This window comes from Rhinatrema bivittatum, chromosome 5 (genome assembly GCF_901001135.1).
Source record: "Rhinatrema bivittatum chromosome 5, aRhiBiv1.1, whole genome shotgun sequence".
NCBI lineage: Eukaryota > Metazoa > Chordata > Amphibia > Gymnophiona > Rhinatrematidae > Rhinatrema > Rhinatrema bivittatum.
Genome location: NC_042619.1, coordinates 52,800,572 through 52,819,741, shown reverse-complemented (window position 1 = coordinate 52,819,741; position 19,170 = coordinate 52,800,572). Strand labels below are relative to the sequence as shown.

The 19,170-nt window shown below is 43.4% G+C and overlaps 1 protein-coding gene across 3 annotated transcripts in view; it reads left to right on the top strand.

Moving 5' to 3' along the window:
* Positions 1 to 19,170, top strand: part of MRE11 (MRE11 homolog, double strand break repair nuclease) — a 204,117-nt gene that overhangs the window by 140,547 nt on the left and 44,400 nt on the right. For all 3 annotated transcript variants that reach the window (XM_029602352.1, XM_029602354.1, XM_029602353.1), the window contains one exon: positions 12,368 to 12,575. In XM_029602352.1, coding sequence (XP_029458212.1) covers positions 12,368 to 12,575 — 208 coding nt within the window. The remainder of the gene's footprint in view (positions 1 to 12,367; positions 12,576 to 19,170) is intronic.

Here is a 19,170-nt window from a genome sequence, read left to right as displayed (position 1 = left end):
TTTAATTATGTTATTAACCCCATATATCTTAATCCAAGTTAATTCGACCTGTTCATTGTAAGACATTTACTTGTCATTGTTATTGTTTAGAATGTAAACCGAATTGATCAATAATTCTGTTATTGGAAAGTCAGTATAGAAAAATGCTAAATAAATAAACTATCTGCACCCACTTCCTGGCATCTGGTATCTCTGATGTAGAGCCTTCCTTGGCTGCTCTGTATCCTCAGTTGCTGGAGTCTTCACAGTGCCATCCTCTGGGCTCTCCATGGATGCTTCCTCCAGGTTCTCTGCAGTGCCTTCTTCTGGGCTCTCTGTGGTTTCCTCCTCGGCACCCTATGCAACACCTCCTCCTGGGCTGTCCACAGTTTCCTCATCTGTAAACTCTTCAGCGCATCCCTCTGGGCTCTCAGCAGTTTCCACCTCTGTACATTCTGGCCACTCACCCCTGCTGGTTGCTGGCTGCTCTGCACTTGTTGGGGTCTCTGCAGCACCACTCTCTGGGCTCTCCATGGCAATTCTCTCTTGCCTTTCCTTGCCTTCTCTGGGCTTCTCATGGGAGTTGACTCTGGATTGCCGGTAGTATTTGAGCTCCCTACAGGGTCTTCCTCGGGACCTCCTGTAGCGCCAACTTCCAACTTCTCAATACTATCGCCTCCTGGGCAGTCTGTGTTGCCCTTTCCAGGGCTCTCTCTGATCCTGAATTCTTCAACACCCCCTTCTCAGGGCTTCTCATAGGAGCAGTCTCTGGACTCCGAGTAGTTTTTGGGCACCCTACAGGGTCTTCCTCAGGACCACGTGTAGCACCATTCTCTGGTCAATCGATGTTGCTGCCCGCTGACCACTCTGTGGTGTCCCCTTTTGGGCACTCTGTGTTGCAACTTCTTGACAAGGCAACAAGGCTCCACACCAAAATGGAAGTTAACCACGGCCCAATGTGCTTTCTGGTTCTGTTTTTGCTCAGCTCAGGCTCATTGACTCTCTTGTAACTTTCTATCTCCCTCCTGGAGATTCTGGAAGAGTGCTTGCCAGCTTCCTTCAGTCACGCTCTGACTGCTGCATTCTGGCAGCTTCACTCCAGGCTTTCTCCAGACTGCATACCTTCCCTGCAGAGTGGCTTGCTTGCGGAAGAGGGCCCTGCCCTGTTTCCATTCGCTGCACTCACAGCCCACTCTGGCAGCTTTTCCAGGGCCACACCCTATTCAGCTCAGCCCTGCTGCACCAGTGTTCTTTCCTCTTTTCTTTTTTCAAGGCAAAAGTTAAAAAAAAAAAAAAAGCCTGCATAACCAGCAATAAATAAATCACTTTTAATCCCTATTTTCCTCCATTGGGCTTCTCCCATTAGCCAGTGCAAACCTACCATTTCCTGACTGTCTCTGCAACCAGGCCCACTTACAGTTTCCTCTCTACCTGAAACCCTTAAACTTTGTTTTGGTTTTTTTCCTTCAGTGCAGCTTCTGAGCCACACCCTTTCACAAGCTACCATGTTCTGTGCCCCCCTGCGCTCTGTACTTTGTTTTAGAGCCACAGGGCCCCTGTGTTGTGAACTATGTTTAGAACCACAGGCCCTCTTTACAACTCTTTCTGTACTCCAGGCACTTTCTTGGAGGCTGGAGTTTTTTTTTCTGTGCAAAGCTTTAGAAAAAATCCCATACATGAAACCATTTGTGGGAATGAGCGGTGATTCCCACAGGCCTGGAGACAAACTAGTCTGATTCAAGCCTTGCTGAAAACAGTATATCTTTATTACAACTTCACACATGCACAACAGTAGACTGTCTTCCCTTCAGAACAGTGTATTCTCTTTACTTGCAGTTCAGCACTGCTTCCCTCAGTACTTATACTTCAGATTTGTCTCAGCTCAGTGTTTGGATAGTGTTACCTTACAGGAGCTGCCTTCTTCCTGGGAGCCTGGGTCTGATCTGGTTAACCCCACTTCGATCCCAGCTCTTATTCCCCAGTCTCTGGTTACACCCTCTGAGCGCCACCTGCCCCACAGTCTCCTGCCCCGAGAGCATACTCTTCTTAGTGGATTTAAGGTGGCCAGGCCCTATCTTACAGACCAATTATCTTTTTTTTTTTTTTTTTTTTTTTTTTTAAAGCAACCAAATGAATGAAATCAATCTGCTTTTTTTTTCATTATCTTCTAGGGTTTCCATGTCAGACAATCTGAAACATGGATTCCAGTGGTGTGGCAGAAATGTAAGCATGAATAGTTACATGGCCAGCATTTTTCATCACTGTTTGCCCAAATGACCACCAGGCTTTAGAGAGATTTCTGCTGCTCTAGATTCCTGTAAGTGAGGAGTTGGCCGCTCCGTCCTGGATTGCCGTATACAAGTCTGGTTTTCAGGATGTCCACAGTGAATATGCACGAGGTATATTTGCATTATTTACCTCAATTGTATACAAATCTATCTCATACATATTCATTGGGGATGTCCTGAAAATCAGACCTGTTTGTGGCACTCCAGGACCAGAGATGCCTCCCCCGCTGTAAATGTTACCGTCATTGCAGGATTCCTTGCAGGTATGGTATTGGATCACAAGAAGAGTTATTGAAGTATGAGAACGTTCTTAGTAAGTTTTCGAGACCAGAATGGGGTACATCTGAAGAAGCAACCTGTCTGGTCTGAAACACATTTACAGCATTATCTTTGGATAATTCTGATGTTGGTTCAGTATAAGGTATCAAACCAAACTAATGTACTGGTATATGCTATAAAGCACCTTAATACCGAACAAACTTTTGTTAGACCCTTTATTCACGAGTAGGTATCAATCAGTCCATCTCGTTTTTTATAAGGGGTCTCATTGCTTTAATTTTCAATCTCATCAATTTTTTACTTTTTAGAATTATTCTTAAAAACAGTCCCGACAAAAATTCATGGGGAAAACTCCCAACTAATAAATCCAAAACCGGTAATGTAGATACTTATCTACTATGAATAGGTCCCAAACGTCCTGACATGGCCATGTTTCGGACCGTAGTCCTGCTTCAGGGGAAATGCTGGAAGATGAAATCCAATTCAACGGAAAGAATAGTCCAAGACTGCGATTATAATTCGTGCATTTCCTTCGTTGAATTGGATTTCATCTTCCAGCGTTTCCCCTGAAGCAGGACTACGGTCCGAAACATGGCCATGTCGGGACGTTTGGGACCTATTCATAGTAGATAAGTATCTACATTACTGGTTTTGGATTTATTAGTTGGGAGTTTTCCCCATGAATTTTTGTCGGGACTGTTTTTAAGAATAATTCTAAAAAGTAAAAAATTGATGGGACTGAAAATTAAAGCAATGAGACCCCTTATAAAAAATGAGATGGACTGATCGATGCCTACTCGTGAATAAAGGGTCTAACAAAAGTTTGTTCAGTATTAAGGTGCTTTATAGCATATACCAGTACATTAGTTTGGTTGTTGTTTACATAGTAGTGTACTGGAATACACGGGTGGTGTGAGTGGGTTTTTTGTATGATTGATATCAGTATAAGGTATCACAACCTGCTAAGAATCTTGATTTTTTTTCCGGAACCAATACAGTTCCTACACCATGTGTAGCATTTCCAAGTACTGAACAGCTGACCACAATAGTGAGATGAAACTTGCAAGTCTGGAGGAAGTGATGTCACCTAAATGTGAGCTCCCAACCAAACTGTGAAATATTTGCTGAATTCTTTGCCATCGGTAGCTGTATGGTGAGACAGAGGCTTGATATTTGTCCTGCTCCAGAGCAAGATGATAGATAAAAAGAAATCAATTGATTTCAAGTAATTCTCATATTTTAAAATTGCAGTGGGAGTGGGGGTCAAGACTGCCTCGCCGGATGGCACAGGCTGTGATTCTCTGGAGGTATGCCTGTTGGAACAGCCAATCCTTTCAATGTGGCGTGTAGCGATCTATCCTCCCGAGATGAATTTTGCAATTGGTTTTGCGACCAGCGACGTGATATGAAAGCAATTAAAACTGAAATTATGGGTATGGTCTCAGAGCTTAAGGAAGGAATGTTGGAAATTGGCAGACATGTAGAAGAGTCAGAAGTGAGACTAGACACTCATACAGAGAAACTAGAGAAGCTGCAGCGGGCAGATCAGGAGTTTAGTCAAGAATAGCAGATCCTCATGGATAAACTAGAAGACTTGGAGAATTTTTCACGGAGGACAAATTTGCAGATTAAGGGGGTGCCAGAGACCTCTGAATTTGCTGACGCGTGGTTGGTGGCACTGGACATCAGCAAAGCTATTCTATCAGGGGTTGACTTGAGCTCTGTGGATACAAGAGATATCATTGAGCTTGAGGGAATACATTGTACTCTGGGTCCAAAGTTAGCTAATCAACCATGGGACATACTTGTTTACTATAATAAATATGCAGCGAAAGAGCATATTTTGAAAGCTGCTTGACAAGCCTCGAACTTGGCTTGGCAGGGCCATAAAATTGCAATTTTTGCCGACTTGGCTTCTGCAAACCTCAAGAGGAGATCGGAAATGAAATGTGTTACCCTGGCTCTTCAGAATGAGCAAGCCTGATACAAGAACATAAGAAATTGCCATGCTGGGTCAGACTAAGGGGCCATCAAGCCCAGCATCCTGTTTCCAACAGAGGCCAAACCAGGCCACAAGAACCTGGCAATTACCCAAACACTAAGAAGATCTCATGCTACTGATGCAATTAATAGCAGTGGCTATTCCCTAAGTAAACTTGATTAATAGCCATTAATGGACTTCTCCAAGAACCTATCCAAACCTTTTTTGAACCCAGCTACACTAACTGCATTGACCACATCCTCTGGCAACAAATTCCAGAGCTTTATTGTGCAATGAGTGAAAAAGAATTTTCTCCGATTAGTCTTAAATGTGCTACTTGCTAACTTCATGGTCCTTCTATTATTCGAAAGTGTAAATAACCAATTCACATATACTCGTTCAAGAGCTCTCATGATCTTAAAGACCTCTATCATATCCCCCCTCAGCCGTCTCTTCTCCAAGCTGAACAGCCCTAACCTCTTAAGCCTTTCCTCACAGGGGAGCTGTTCCATCCCCTTTATCATTTTGGTTGCCCTTCTCTGTACCTTCTCCAACGCAACTATATCTTTTTTGAGATGCGGCGACCAGAATTGTACACAGTATTCAAGGTGCAATCTCACCATGGAGCAATATAGAGGCATTATGACATTTTCCGTTTTAATAACCATTCCCTTCCTAATAATTCCTAACATTCTGTTTGCTTTTTTAACTGCTGCAGCACACTGAGCTGAGGATTTTAAAGTATTATCCACTATGATGCCTAGATCTTTTTCCTGGGTGGTTGCTCCTAATATGGAACCTAACTTTGTGTAACTACAGCAAGGGTTATTTTTCCCTATATGCAACACCTTGCACTTGTCCACATTAAATTTCATCTGCCATTTGGATGCCCAGTCTTGCAAGGTCCTCCTGTAATGTATCACAGTCCGCTTGCGATTTAACTACTCTGAATAATTTTGTATCAGCCGCAAATTTGATAGCCTCACTCGTCGTATTCCTTTCCAGATCATTTATATATATATATTGAAAAGCACCGGTCCAAGTACAGATCCCTGAGGCACTCCCCTGTTTACCCTTTTCCACTGAGAAAATTGACCATTTAATCCTACTGTTTGTTTCCTGACTTTTAACTAGTTTGTAATCCACGAAAGGACATCGCCTCCTATCCCATGACTTTCTAGTTTTCTTAGAAGCCGCTCATGAGGGACTTTGTCAAACGCCTTCTGAAAATCCAAATACATTACATCTACCGGTTCACCTTTATCCACATGTTTATTAACCCCTTCAAAAAAAGGAAGCAGATTTGTTAGGCAAGACTTTCCTTGGGTAAATCCATGTTGACTGTGTTCCATTAAACCATGTCTTTCTATATGCTCTACGATTTTGTTCTTGAGAATAGTTTCCACTATTTTCCCCGGCACTGAAGTCAGGCTCACTGGTCTATAGTTACCCGGATCGCCCCTAGAGCATTTTTAAATATTGGTGTTACATTATCCACCCTCCAGTCTTCAGGTACAATGGATGATTTTAATGAAAGGTTACAAATTTTAACTAATAGATCAGAAATGTCATTTTTTAGTTCCTTCAGTACCCTAGGATGCATACCATCCGGTCCAGGTGATGTGCTACTCTTTAATTTTTCAATCTGGCCTACTACATCTTCCAGGTTCACAGAGATTTCGTTCAGTTCATCTGTCTCATCACCCCTGAAAACCATCTCCGAAACTGGTATCTCCCCAACATCCTCATTAGTAAACACGGAAGCAAAGAATTCATTTAGTCTTTCTGTAATGGCCTTATCTTCCCTAAGAACCCCTTTAACCCCTCGGTCATCTAATGGTCCAACCGACTCCCTCACAGGTTTCTTGCTTCGGATATATTTTTTAAAGTTTTTATTATGAGTTTTTGCCTCTATGGCCAACTTCATTTCAAATTCTCTCTTCGCCTGTCTTATCAATGTTTTACACTTAACTTGACAATGCTTAAGTTTTATCCTATTTTCTTCAGATGGATCCTTCTTTCAAATTTTGAAGGATTTTTTTTGGCTAAAACAGCCTCTTTTACCTCACCTTTTAATCATGACAATAATTGTTTTGCCTTCCTTCCACCTTTCTTAATGTGTGGAATACATATGGACTGCACTTCTAGGATGGTATTTTTAAACAATGTCCATGCCTGTTGAACACTTTTAACCTTTGCAGCTGCACCTTTCAGTTTTTTCTATTTTCCTCATTTTATCAAAGTTTCCCTTTTGAAAATTTAGTGTTAGAGCTGCAGATTTACTTATTGTCCCCCTTCCAGTTATTAGTTTAAATTTGATCATGTTATGATCACTGTTGCCAAGTGGCCCCATCACCATTACCTCTCTCACCAAATCCTGTGTTCCACTAAGAATTAAATCTAAAAAAGCTCCCTCTCTTGTTGGTTCCTGAACCAATTGCTCCATGAAGCAGTCATTTATTACATCCAGGAACTTTGTCTCTAGCAAGTCCTGATGGTACATTTACCCAGTCAATATTGGGGTAATTGAAATCTAACTTAATCAAAGGGAGTTGGCGGTTAACCACAACAACCAAAGACAAGAACAAAAAATGTGGAACCCAGGAAATATTTTAAATAATAGCCTAAGAAGGTGTCAGCAAGCCTGACGTTGTGTGACTTCTAAATAAAAGACACCAACCAGTCTTCTCAATCATTCACCTTCATCAACTTTTATTAAAAGTTGCACACATACAATCTCTCTAAAAAATCATACATGTGGCACTCAGTGCAAAAGACTGGAAAGCCCCCCCCCCCCCCCCTCTTACTGCTGGACTGCTGCCTTCATCTTAGTTTTATTGAGTTCCTAGTTAAGTTTAGGGTACTAAGGGAGTTGGAATAAGAGTACTTTAAATTTACAGGTGAATTTACTAATTAATCAGCTAGTGTCCTACAAGGGGATGATTCAACTTTCAATAAGGGCTGCCCCTTTGGTTTGGATGTCACCCTGAATGGTGTCACTTCCTGAACAGAAATGGCTGTGAAGGCTGCAAATATTCTCCATGCCGCTGGTTTACAGGTGACTGGTAATACGGATACCTCTGCCACTTCGAATTTTTCTGCCCCAAATGATCAACTCAAATGTCAGACAGCAGGCAAGGGTGGCAAACAGCTTTGAAGGCAATGGGAGGGGAGGGGAGATCCACCTCTTTGAAAGACACTAATACTTGAAGTATAATAAAGCTTTGGAGGGACCTTGTGTCTGTTTGGTTGTTATAAAGAGGGAGGAGGTTGGGTTACGACGGGTGAATTGGAAGTTTCATATACTTGAATCATTATGCTTCTTGGGGCTTGCTACTTTTTTTGTGAGATATGCTACACTGTTGTATTACTTGGTAATATGCATATCACTGGCAAAGATTGAGATGCAATGTGTTGGGCAGAAACAATTTCCTGTGATGCTATTTTGTTTTTTTTCTTTTACATTGTTCAATATGTTCCTATCTCATCTATGGGTTAGGGAGTTGGAAATTGGGGTGTGGTTGTGTGACGATGACGTTTTCCCCATGTAGGAGAGTTCTGCGAATTTGGAAAAGCAGATCAGAGTTATGGAAGGGGAGGTTTGGGAGATGAGAGAATGCTTGTTAGTGAAGGAATGGGGAGAGCTGTTTGTTTAGAGGAGTGTGTTTGAAGCTGGAGGACTTGGGAGACCTTTTTTGGGAATCTGAGTACAGTGCCTTTGAGATAGGACATGAGTACACTTATAATTGCTGATATGATGGATTTTATAATCATTTCATTAAATGTTAAAGGTTTAAATATCCTCCCAGAAGAGAGAACTAATGCTCCTGTGGGTCACAATAGTATCTATTCAAGAGACACATTTGAAAAAAAAAGAAAAAAAGGTTTGAGAGCTTGTTATGATCCCTTCAGTATCCTCTTAGGATTTTAGTTGCTAGCACACCCTGGAATAAATAGGCAGGAGTGGGAGTCCTGATTGCAAGGTATTTTCAATGTGAAATCTTCTGGTTTTAGGTGATCCATTGCAGAGATTTATACTTGTTCAGATTAAGGTGAGAAATGAGAAATTTACTTTGGATGTTTATGCACCAAATAAAGGGCAGGGTGACTTTTTTTCCAGTCTCTCAGAAGCATTATCATTGTGAATAGAGGGTTATTTGATCATTAGGGGAGATTTGGGTAAGGAGATTGAGGAATACTTGAAATACAATGATATCGAGGATACTCTCCACTCGGTAGTATGGGAATGCCTAATGGTGGTGACTCGTGGAAAGTTAATCTCATGAGCCTCCTATAAGAAAAATGAGAAAAAAGCAAAAGATATGAATTTAGGGAGAGAACTGGCTAAGTTAGTGTTAGTACATAAAAACACTCTAACCCCTAAGACTTGTGCTCAACTGCTACAGATATGAGATGAGCTGTTGTCATTGGAATCTGATAGGATAGCTCACCAGTTAGATTTAGTTGATCAACAATTCATTTGAGTATAGGAATAAAGTGAATAAAATTCTAGCTAGACATCTTAAAAATAAATTCTCTCAAAGCCAAATTATTAAAATTAAAACTCCAGGTGGGGACCTATGTAAGACTAATACAGAAATTAGACAGTGTTTTCTTCAGATTTGTACAAAGCAGATGATTTGATTTGAGGATGGCAAAAATATGGGTTAATTAGCTGATAGTCCCCTTCCAGTGTTATCCTCAGATCACCAAGGGTGGTTAGAGGTGGAAATTGCAACTGTAGCAGTTTTGCAAGCCATCAAAACCTTGAAGCCTGATGAAGCACCTCGGTTAGATGGTTTTACAGGGCTTTTTATAAGCAATTTGCTCCCTTTCTGTTGATCCAATTTACTAACATATTTAACTTTTTGAGTGGGATGGGTTTTCTACCTAGGGGGTCTAATCAGGCAGAAATAACAGTAAAGACCCAACTCATTGTGGTTCATAGAGATCGTAATATTGATATAAAATTATTAGCGAAGATATTAGCAGATCAGTTGAACCAAATGATAAGCTCACAAATACATTCGAAGCAGGCTGGATTTATCCCTGGGCACCTGGCAGCCGATAATGTAAGGAAAATTTGTGATTTTATTTGGTGAGCTAGGAAAGAGAAGATCCCATCCTTTTTGTTAACCACAGATGCCGAGAAGGCATTTGATAGGGTCCACTGGGCCTTCCTCTTCATGACTCTAGAAAAGATCTATTTTGGTCCCAAATTTTGTACTTGAATCAGAAAGCTATATGATAATCCGGAAGCTTGCATCTGGGTGAATGTGGGGTATTCTGGCTGTTCCCATTTTGTAGGGGCACTCGACAGGGATGCCCGCTATCTCCTCTACTGTTTGCTCTATTTTTTGAGAACTTCACAGTGTAGATTCGTGACAATGTGGGGATAAAGGGAATTCCAATAGGGGGCAGCAACTAGAAATAGTCCTTATTTGCTGATAACATGTTAACAGATCCATTGAACTCTCTATGTTGTTGGTTGAAACAGATAGCTTTAGTCAGCTATCAGGCTTTAAAATTAATGCCAACAAATCAGAAGGGTTGGAATCTTTTTTGGATAAAAGTCTGGTGGATGTTGCAAAGAAACACTTCCCTTTTAAGTGGGCAAAAACCAAGATTAAGTACCTGAGCATAAATATTGGCATAGCTAATGAAAACTCCAGTTGAATTATACACCTTTGCTAGAGCAAATTGGTAAAGACCTTCAGACGTGGAAGAGATTCGATCTTTCCTGGTTAGGCAGAAAGCCACCATATAAATGAATGCATTGCCCACTTAATGCATCTTTTTCAGACAATATCTATACAGATACCTAATAAAATGCTCAAATTGTGGCAAAAACACATTTTTTATTTCATTTGGAGGAGGAGACCATCAAGAGTAGCGCAGGCAGTAATGTATTTATCTATGATGAGAGGGGGCTTAGACGTCCCCAACCTTCAGTGGTGGTATGGGGCCTCTCAGCTATGGGTGGCTGTAGGTTGGCATTGGCGGAGAGAGACAACATAATGGGTTGACATAGAGCAAAGCATAATGGGACCTATGTGTTTAAGAGCAGTATTATGGCAACCCAAATGTACCTGGCGGCTTATTGTTGACATATCACCATTTACTGCCAATACACTGAGAGTTTGGGCGCACTGGAAAGACAGAATTATAGGCCAATGGGATCATTTATTTCTTTTGCTCAGTTCTGTTTCACAACGTAGAATTCCTCCCAGGATTGTCTCCAAGGTTGTCTTATAGGTGTGGTACTAAAGGGGTTTGTAGGTTGGAACATTTATGGGAAGGGGGTGCTATTCTTCCTTTTGAACATCTCACTAGACAGTGTGGCTTCTCAAATCAAGATTTATTTACATATATGCAAGTAAAACATTTTATACAGCAGAGAAATGTTGTAGCTGATCTCTGCAGGTGCAAACATTCTTTGAGATATTCTGTGATAGGACTGATAATAGCAAAGGGGTGATTTCTCAGATATATTCCCTGTTGGATCTTTCAATCAAACTGACTCAAATAAAGGCTTGAGAAGCAGATTTGAGGGAGATCCTTTCGGATGCAATTTGTTCTTTCTAACAGCCAGCAAGAGTTCAATTGCTGTGTCCCTTGTGGAGAATAGTTACAAGGTTCTAATGGAATGGTACCTGACACCAGTTAGGCTCCACTAAATGTTCCCAGAGGTGTTTGATATTTGATGGAGGGGATGCAGGGGAAAGGGAACCTTTTTTCATATGTGGTGGGAGTGCTTGCAGATAGATTTGGTCTAATTAAAGGAATTTCGGGTGAATCAGTGATCAAAGACCCAAAAGTTACCTTGCTGGGAATCCCTATGTCTCATTTTTCTATACATTTACAACTGCTTGTTCAACAAATCTGTAAAGCAACTCTTCATGAGATTGAATTTCATTGGAGGAGACCAGTGCCTCCATTACTGGAGACAGTTATATTAAGATTAAACTAGGTGCAGTACCTTCAAAAGCTGATGGCTAAATGGCATAAGTCGGTGGGTAAATTTGAGAAACTCCAGGAGCATTATGACAAATGGAAAAAGTCCAGTGTGGCTCTGAGGTCATTGGAGGTGGTGGAGACCTTCAGGCCTGCTACTCTGGCATGCTCAGTACTTCTAATACTTTTTCAGAACTCATTTTAATTCCTGGAATCTCTATCCTATGGACATAGCTATTAATTTGAAGGGGTGGAGAAGGGGGGGTGTTCATGTAACTATGTTTGATAATATGCTTTTGTAACCATATGGCTTTTTGGTATGCTGTTTGTTCATGGATTCATGCCTAATAAAAATCTTAATGGAAAAAAAACCCCACCTGCAAGGCTTTCCAGAGCAGAGTATGACAAATAGAAATTCAGTCAGCTTAAGGGACTGTCATGCAGAAAACCACTAAGGGGAATCTTTATCTTCTAACAGTAGAAGAATTAGGGATATGGCAAAATAAGGAATTCTTAAGGGGAGATGTTCAAGGGCTATTGATGAGGTCATCAGAGGCTGTCAGGACCTGAGGGCTAGCAGGGAACATTTTGTCCCAAGACAAAGGCAAAAAAAAAATGTTGGGTCCTTTGTGGTCAGTGGCTGAACTGTATAGAAGTGGGAGTTTAAAAATGGGTGAAAAGTTTTGTCTAGCTGTGAAGGTAGGATCATGGCACCTTCGCCCCACTAGAGGCAAGCTCTGTTTGAACTGGAAGCAAGAGAGCATTGCCAGATCAAAGATAATCCATTCTGCTTTGTTCTATTATAAATCTGCTGAATATGAATGTTTTTTTTAACATATGCTATATGCCAAGCATACCATACATGTAGTGATGATATTCCTCCCAGGCTATGAGTCGGGCCAGAGCTCACAGATCAAATGCAGATGATCCTGCCTCTCTCATGAGCGATGACGATATGATAGAAAAGGGAGCCTCAGACTCTGAGGACAACAGCCCAGCAGTATCTGGTAGCTTAAGAGGCAGAGGAAGAGGTCGAGCAAGAGGAGGAAGAGGGCAAAGTGCAGCACCAAGGGGGACGTCAAAGAGAGGAAGAGGTGAGAGAAGGCTTTTGAAGCCATTCAGCTGTAACTGCAGAAGTACAGCAAGCATCGCTTTCTATGATGTTAATACAGGTTATGGGTAAAAAAAGGTTTTTCCTTGTAATAGAAATACTTAATAATAATTACACTTCTGTGTCATGCTTTTCTTTATGTACTCCTCACATGAATATTACTCAACATTGGGCAAGAGAGACAGCCTAAATGATAAATCATGATGTTCATTTCAACCATTTTCTAACATCTTAAGTATGCCTTTTTATAGCAAATGTTTTTGCCATGTATACATAATCAAATTTTGTGGTGCTGAATGTTAAGTGAAAATGTCAGGTAGAAACCACAGCATTCTGGCACATCAACTTTATGTATTACCTTGGAAAACCATACATCAGCATATTAAATCATTCTCTTGCCATGGATATATGGTATGGATGGGGTTCATGTCATTGTGGATGCTAATCATAATATATCATTGCAAAGCTCACAAATAGTAACTGTCACTGCTGCTATTTGTAGCAGTACTGTATCACCATAGACGCTCTTATGAACAATAAAGGCTAATTGGTGAAGGATCATAGAGTCTAAGCCTTGCTAGTCCTTGGAATTAATTCTTTCACCCACTATGATGGAGGCTTCGCACGACTCTGACCTTCCATCCTAGGAAGATGATTATATTGATGCAAATGGTTATTACATGGTGATTGTCATTGCTTCTTAGTGTCAACATTCCTGTACAGAGAGGTCAGATTTGAAGTCCATATCTATCAGATCTTCATGGAGACCAATACTAACTTGTTCTGTAGATGATCATGTCAATATAGTATCATGCAAGTCAGTTTGGACAGTAAACAAAACTAAAGAGCAATATTGGACAAACATTGCAAATAAACTTTGTTAGAGAACAATACATTGTCTGAAAATTGAGAATGATGGACATCCCAATAGTCATGTTTCTCACAGGACAAGCAGGATGGTAGTCCTCACAAATGGGTGACATCGAGGATGGAGCCCTGTACGGAAAACTTTTCTGTCAAAGTTTCAACAAGCTTTGACTGACACTGGCACACTGGGTGCACTGAGCATGCCCAGCCTGCAATTATCCCTGTGAGCCACAGGTGTCTCCCTCAGTCTTCTTTTTTCCGCTCTGCAGTCAGCATAGCGGTTGGAGCTCTGTGAGGATTTTTTAACTAATTACCTCATGGAAACACTTAACTTTTCACTTCAAAAAACACTTTTCCCTGCACAGGTCTCCCTCCGCGTACGTTTTTACGACGCTCGGTGAGTACTAATTCTTATTTTTTGGTCGGTTCCTGTCACTATCTTAAGGCTGTTAACTGACTGAAGCCTTCCCTTCCCCCATTTTTCAGTTAGCTTTAAACAGCTTGCGAGTATCTCTGTGACACTCTGCTTGCTTATGCTAGTGGGGTAGGGATTTTTTCCTTAACTTTAGGACCTCTGTAGCTTCAAGTCCTTCGTTCCCTGGTACCCTCACGCAGTCGATACCCTATCTCTACACCGGGACCCTCCTAAACCGCCCTGGGCTTTTATATGTCATCAGCGCCCCTCCCCCCACGGTGCCCTGATGCCTTTATCCATGTTTTTTGCTTTTCAGTGCTACCAGGCTTTTTCCTCCTACGCACTGTTTTTTTCCTTGGGCTTCCTCGGTGCCGTCCCTACCCGGATGCATGCCATTGACGCACACGCTGTTAGTCACTGCCATGCATACTCGGGTCGCCGCCACCGCTGCCTGAGACACTTTTTAACGATCCCAGGGTCACTTCATCGATGCCACCCCCCCTTTTGGGGATGCCATCGATGCCCCATCCTCCCCACCGATGTCCAGCCCTTTTCCATCGGTGGGCATCGGTGCCACATCGATTCGTCGGTGGGCATCGATGCCGGATGGTCCCCATCGGTGGACATCGGTGCCGGATGGTCCCCATCGATGGACATCGGTGCCGGATGGCTTGTCCGTCGATGGCATTGGTGCCGGATGGCCGTCCGTCGATGGCATCGGTGCCGGGTCCTTTTGCATCGATGGACACCGATGCCCAGGTGTTTCATCCATGGGCATCTATGTTAGAATGCATCCATCGAGGGCAGTCGATGCCAGGCTGCTCCCATCGGTGAAATTCGATGCCCAGGTGGGTCCCATTGGTGGGTATCCATGCCGGCTCGATTCCGTGGATGGGCGTTGATGCCAATGCCAGCCTTATGGCTGGCATCGATGCCCATGCCGATTCCAGGACTGGCGTTGATGCCGGGATGGAATTCATCGACTGGGAGATCCATGCCATCGATTCCATACGTGTCCATATCGATGCCACCGACACACGTGTCTGGGGCACCGATGCCATGTACACTTGGAAATCTGAGTCTGTCCAAATCGATACCGTCAACGTCTGTGGCCCTATAGTTGATGCCCGTGGCCATGCCACAAACGGCATAAATGCCCGCCTCCATGCATCGATGCCCTCGACACCTCCGTTTTCCTTCGGTGTCCTTGACGCCCTATTGATTCGACTTCGACTCAGTCGATGCCGGTATCTTTTTCAATAACGGCAATGTTTTTCGATTATTCGATTCCACATCGTTTCAAAGATACCTATGCCACTGCTGTCAGTGCCCGTCACTGTCATCATTCTCCTGGCCAGTCATCGACGATTTTTCATACCCATTTTGATGATATCCTCGAAGCCCCTTAGGTTGCCTTCAATATCGTCAATACCGACATAGCACCGCCACATAATACCCTCGCCTCCTCACATTGCTCCACGCTTTGGGTTCTTTTTTAAGCCCCGTATTAGCTTAAGACACTCCATTGTGTCAGGAGCAGAGCAGGCGTGCTGACAGTTCGTCATCGATCGCCTTCCAGGACGACGAGGGCTTCCATCTCGGCGCTGGGGAAAGACCGGGCCGAGCACCGTGGCACCCATCATCGCCGACATCGTGATCGTCCGCCGCTGACGCCATCCAGCACATCGGTGCCATCCTTCTCCAGGCTGGACAACGCTCGGGCAGAGCGACATCACCACTGCCATCAGCACTGTTCCTACAGTTTTGGCAGTCCTTGGTGATCCAGAACTTCCGGATCCAGGTCCGACAGCTTCTGCATTGGCGTCACGACACATCGAGCCGCTGTGACGAGGGAAGGGAACATGAGTTCCGTTAGGGCTCCTCTGTTCCTGGCGTGCCCCACCGTCAAGTGGTGTGGGACTATGGCCATCTGTTACACTTAGCAGTCTAAACGCCACTCACGCCTGGCCTGTCTCCTCTGTACCTGTGCCACCATACCGGGTTTCAGAGCGAGATGGACGTTTACGTCCCCGGCCTTACCCTCGAGGACTCCGGAGACCGTCGGAGTCAACAATCTTCACCGGCTCGTCTTGCGGCGATCCACGTCGGATGGTAAGTACCCGCTTCGGCGGCATTCCCATAGAGTTGTGTTCTCCCATTCGGACCGTGGTTCGAAAAGTTCTGGGTCATGTGCCTTTTAGAACTGTATTAGTGTCACATATCGCTATGTTAGCTATGTTAGCCACAATATCAGGAGAACCCCTCTATCTTCTTGGGATTGCAGCAGGGCTTCTTCTCTTGTCAGTAACAAGTCCCTGTGCCGACCAATGCTCTGACTCTTGGTTCCCTCCCAACCAAGGTCCAGCTGCATTGGCTGATCTGCTAAACATGAGATTCAGCAACCATTGCCCCATGTACAAGTCCACCTTGAGGCCTGGCCACAGGTCTCAGTGTCTCCTTGTACAGCATACAGAAATGCGGGTACCACTAACCGCTCACACACCTGCAGGAGCCTACATGATATCCTCCATTGGGACACCTCCTGGTCTCCCATCTGGTCAGATATCAGAGCGGCCACCCCACCTTGTACCAAAGTCCCGGTACACTCCCCCAGGCGCTACGAAGTGCAGAGGGGAGAAGGGAGGGGGGTTGGGGAGTTTTAATTGCACTATTCTTTCTTTTAACAGAAAATAGTTACTCTCCGCACATCCTGGACCTAAGAAAATCCAACTTTCTTTAGACGTCACAGGTACAATGGTATCTTTGGTTACCATCACTCCATACTGCAGTAAGTACATTATTTTAATGTTTCTATGTGCTTTATGGTGAGTCAACATTACAACCCCAAGCTCTGCTGCTGGCACCAGCTTCGGTAAGTGAACTGTCTCTTGCATCACTGTTGGTGAATGCTGTTTTCTCTGCGGAGTGTAACATCATCACTTTCCTTGCATAGACTACTGCTAACCACTTTCAGTACATGCAAGGAGCTCTCACTTTTTTCAGGACTCACTATACATTTACTAACTGGGATTACTGTCACTGCCATAAATCCCTTCTGTAACACTTCTGGACACCACAGTCTTAAGACCCTCTTGTCCAGCATGCGCACAGACATTCTGATTCATTGTTATATGTCCCTGCGCATATTTTCCATAACCTCAGCCTTTCAACTTTTCATGGTTGGGCTATGGGGTTTCTTCCCACTATGCATTTTTCTCATAATTCAAAACTGCTATGGGTTATATTCAGTGACATTCTATACTCAATGGACCTAAGTGGTTTCATTGCTTTCGTCCCTGATTCTTATCCAAGTTCGAACTAGGACCTAGTCTCCTTCGACTCATGCTCGCAATTCCTTAGGGTTATAAAGTTTCTCCTGAAAGCTGTCAACCCATTATGCATCTATTGCACTCCAGCATAGTTTCTCATAAACTTCCTGGACGTTGCACCCATGAGTTATGCCCTTATGCCTTCCAATACTGCTTTTGCAACAATTCTTTGTGCATACAGACAGACAGCATAGGGACAATGTGCTTTCCAACTCATAAGCACGCATTACCTCTTAGCTGCTCTGCTAGACAGCTGCGCAGCTCTACCCTTGGCCCTTGTTCACTTCATGCGTCCTTGGGCCACATATCTAAGAGATTTAATGAACGCTCTATCAGACCTTCTCCACGTAGGTTCTATCCTCTCGAATGGTCTCAATTACATGTGTACAGGGCAAATCTTTTAACGCTGAGTTTAACTAAACTTTCCTCGGCGTCTGCATCATTCCATACGATGCACAGGTTCTGCTCCCTGCACATGTTTCCTATGCGTTCCCTTAGATGCCTTTTCTTCCATCAAAGGCCTCTTCAATATATCTCTTCTGCTGCCTCTCGTAGCCAGCATTCTTCTAATGTTGAACTGGGATGGGGTTCAGTATTCTTTTCCCCACTCCCTGACTGAGATCAGTATGCTTTCCGATACTTCTCAATCCATCATATCAGTAACCTTTTATTCTCTCACCAGTCAGTCCCAAATCATAGACTTACTGATGTTCTTAGGTTCTGGTAGCGTCACAAAACCTTCTAAACATAAATCTTGCCGTTTAATATGGCAGGCTTTACCTCCTGACGCTAAAAAAAAAAAAAAGAGGTATTACCCCTTTTACTTTTCCACCATTTTTTCTTACTCCCTCGGATTCTGTTCTCCAGACATCCTCCACATAGATACACCTTTCTCTTAGGAGGTGTATCGTTTTGGGAGTTGGGTTCCCGTTTTCGGTAATCCTCTCTGAGTCGGCTTACCATGGATTATCCACTGATCAAGCCGCCTCTATTTCTCTAATCACGGAATGAACATATATATTCTCCTTATAAGTCTCATACATTCTACGTTTGAGCCTTTCCATTCCTCTCTTCCACAGTTTGGCAAGGGAACTTCTTTCCCTCTTAATGTCATTCCTGCCAGCAGGGTCCGTGAGTTATGCACTCTTTCCATACTCACCTGACTCCGTTCCTCTGCCACTGAGTAGTTCTACGCATTCAACTTTCTATCCTTTTCAGGTAGATGTTGTATCTCCTTTCCTCAGGAAATACTCTATTAATTTTTCCTAACCTCTCTCTCTCGCCCTAGGGAGAGACTGGGTTTTCCACATTCCTGGACAGTAATGCTGCGCTTACATTCTATCTACATTGCACTGCATTCCATGTGAATTCCATTTGACTCTTTCCTTCATGCAAGGGTCAAACTGCTACTTCCAGTGGCCACACAGACCTAATCCTTCTGATTAAGTGGTCTATATTTCCTTTCCTACCAACAAGCAGACATTTCACTACAACACTGTGGGTATCCACATACTGTTGTGTCCGTCTTAGCCTTAACAGCTTCTCTTTGGTTACTGCTGCTTGTACTTTTTTATCAGGTTGCAGCCTGGAGTCCTCTCCATACCTTCGCAGCCTATTATTGCTTACATTTGACTAGCCGGCATGCTCCATGTTTGGCCAGTCCGCCTACTCTTACTTTTTTCAATTCACTACCCAACATCCTTCCACGAACCCATTATGGTGTTGCGGATGCCCTCCGTTCCCATTTCCACCTCAGTCATTACGCCTTTGCGCATCTGCGGTGTATCTGGTGCATTCCCGGGCATCCTCAGCTCGGTACTCACCCATTTGTGAGGACTACCATCCTGCTTGTCCTGTGAGAAAGCAAATGTTGCTTACCTGATGTAACAGGTGTTCTCACAGGACAGCAGGATGTTAGTCCTCACGAAACCCGCCCGCCACCCCGCGGAGTTGGGTCTGCATACTTT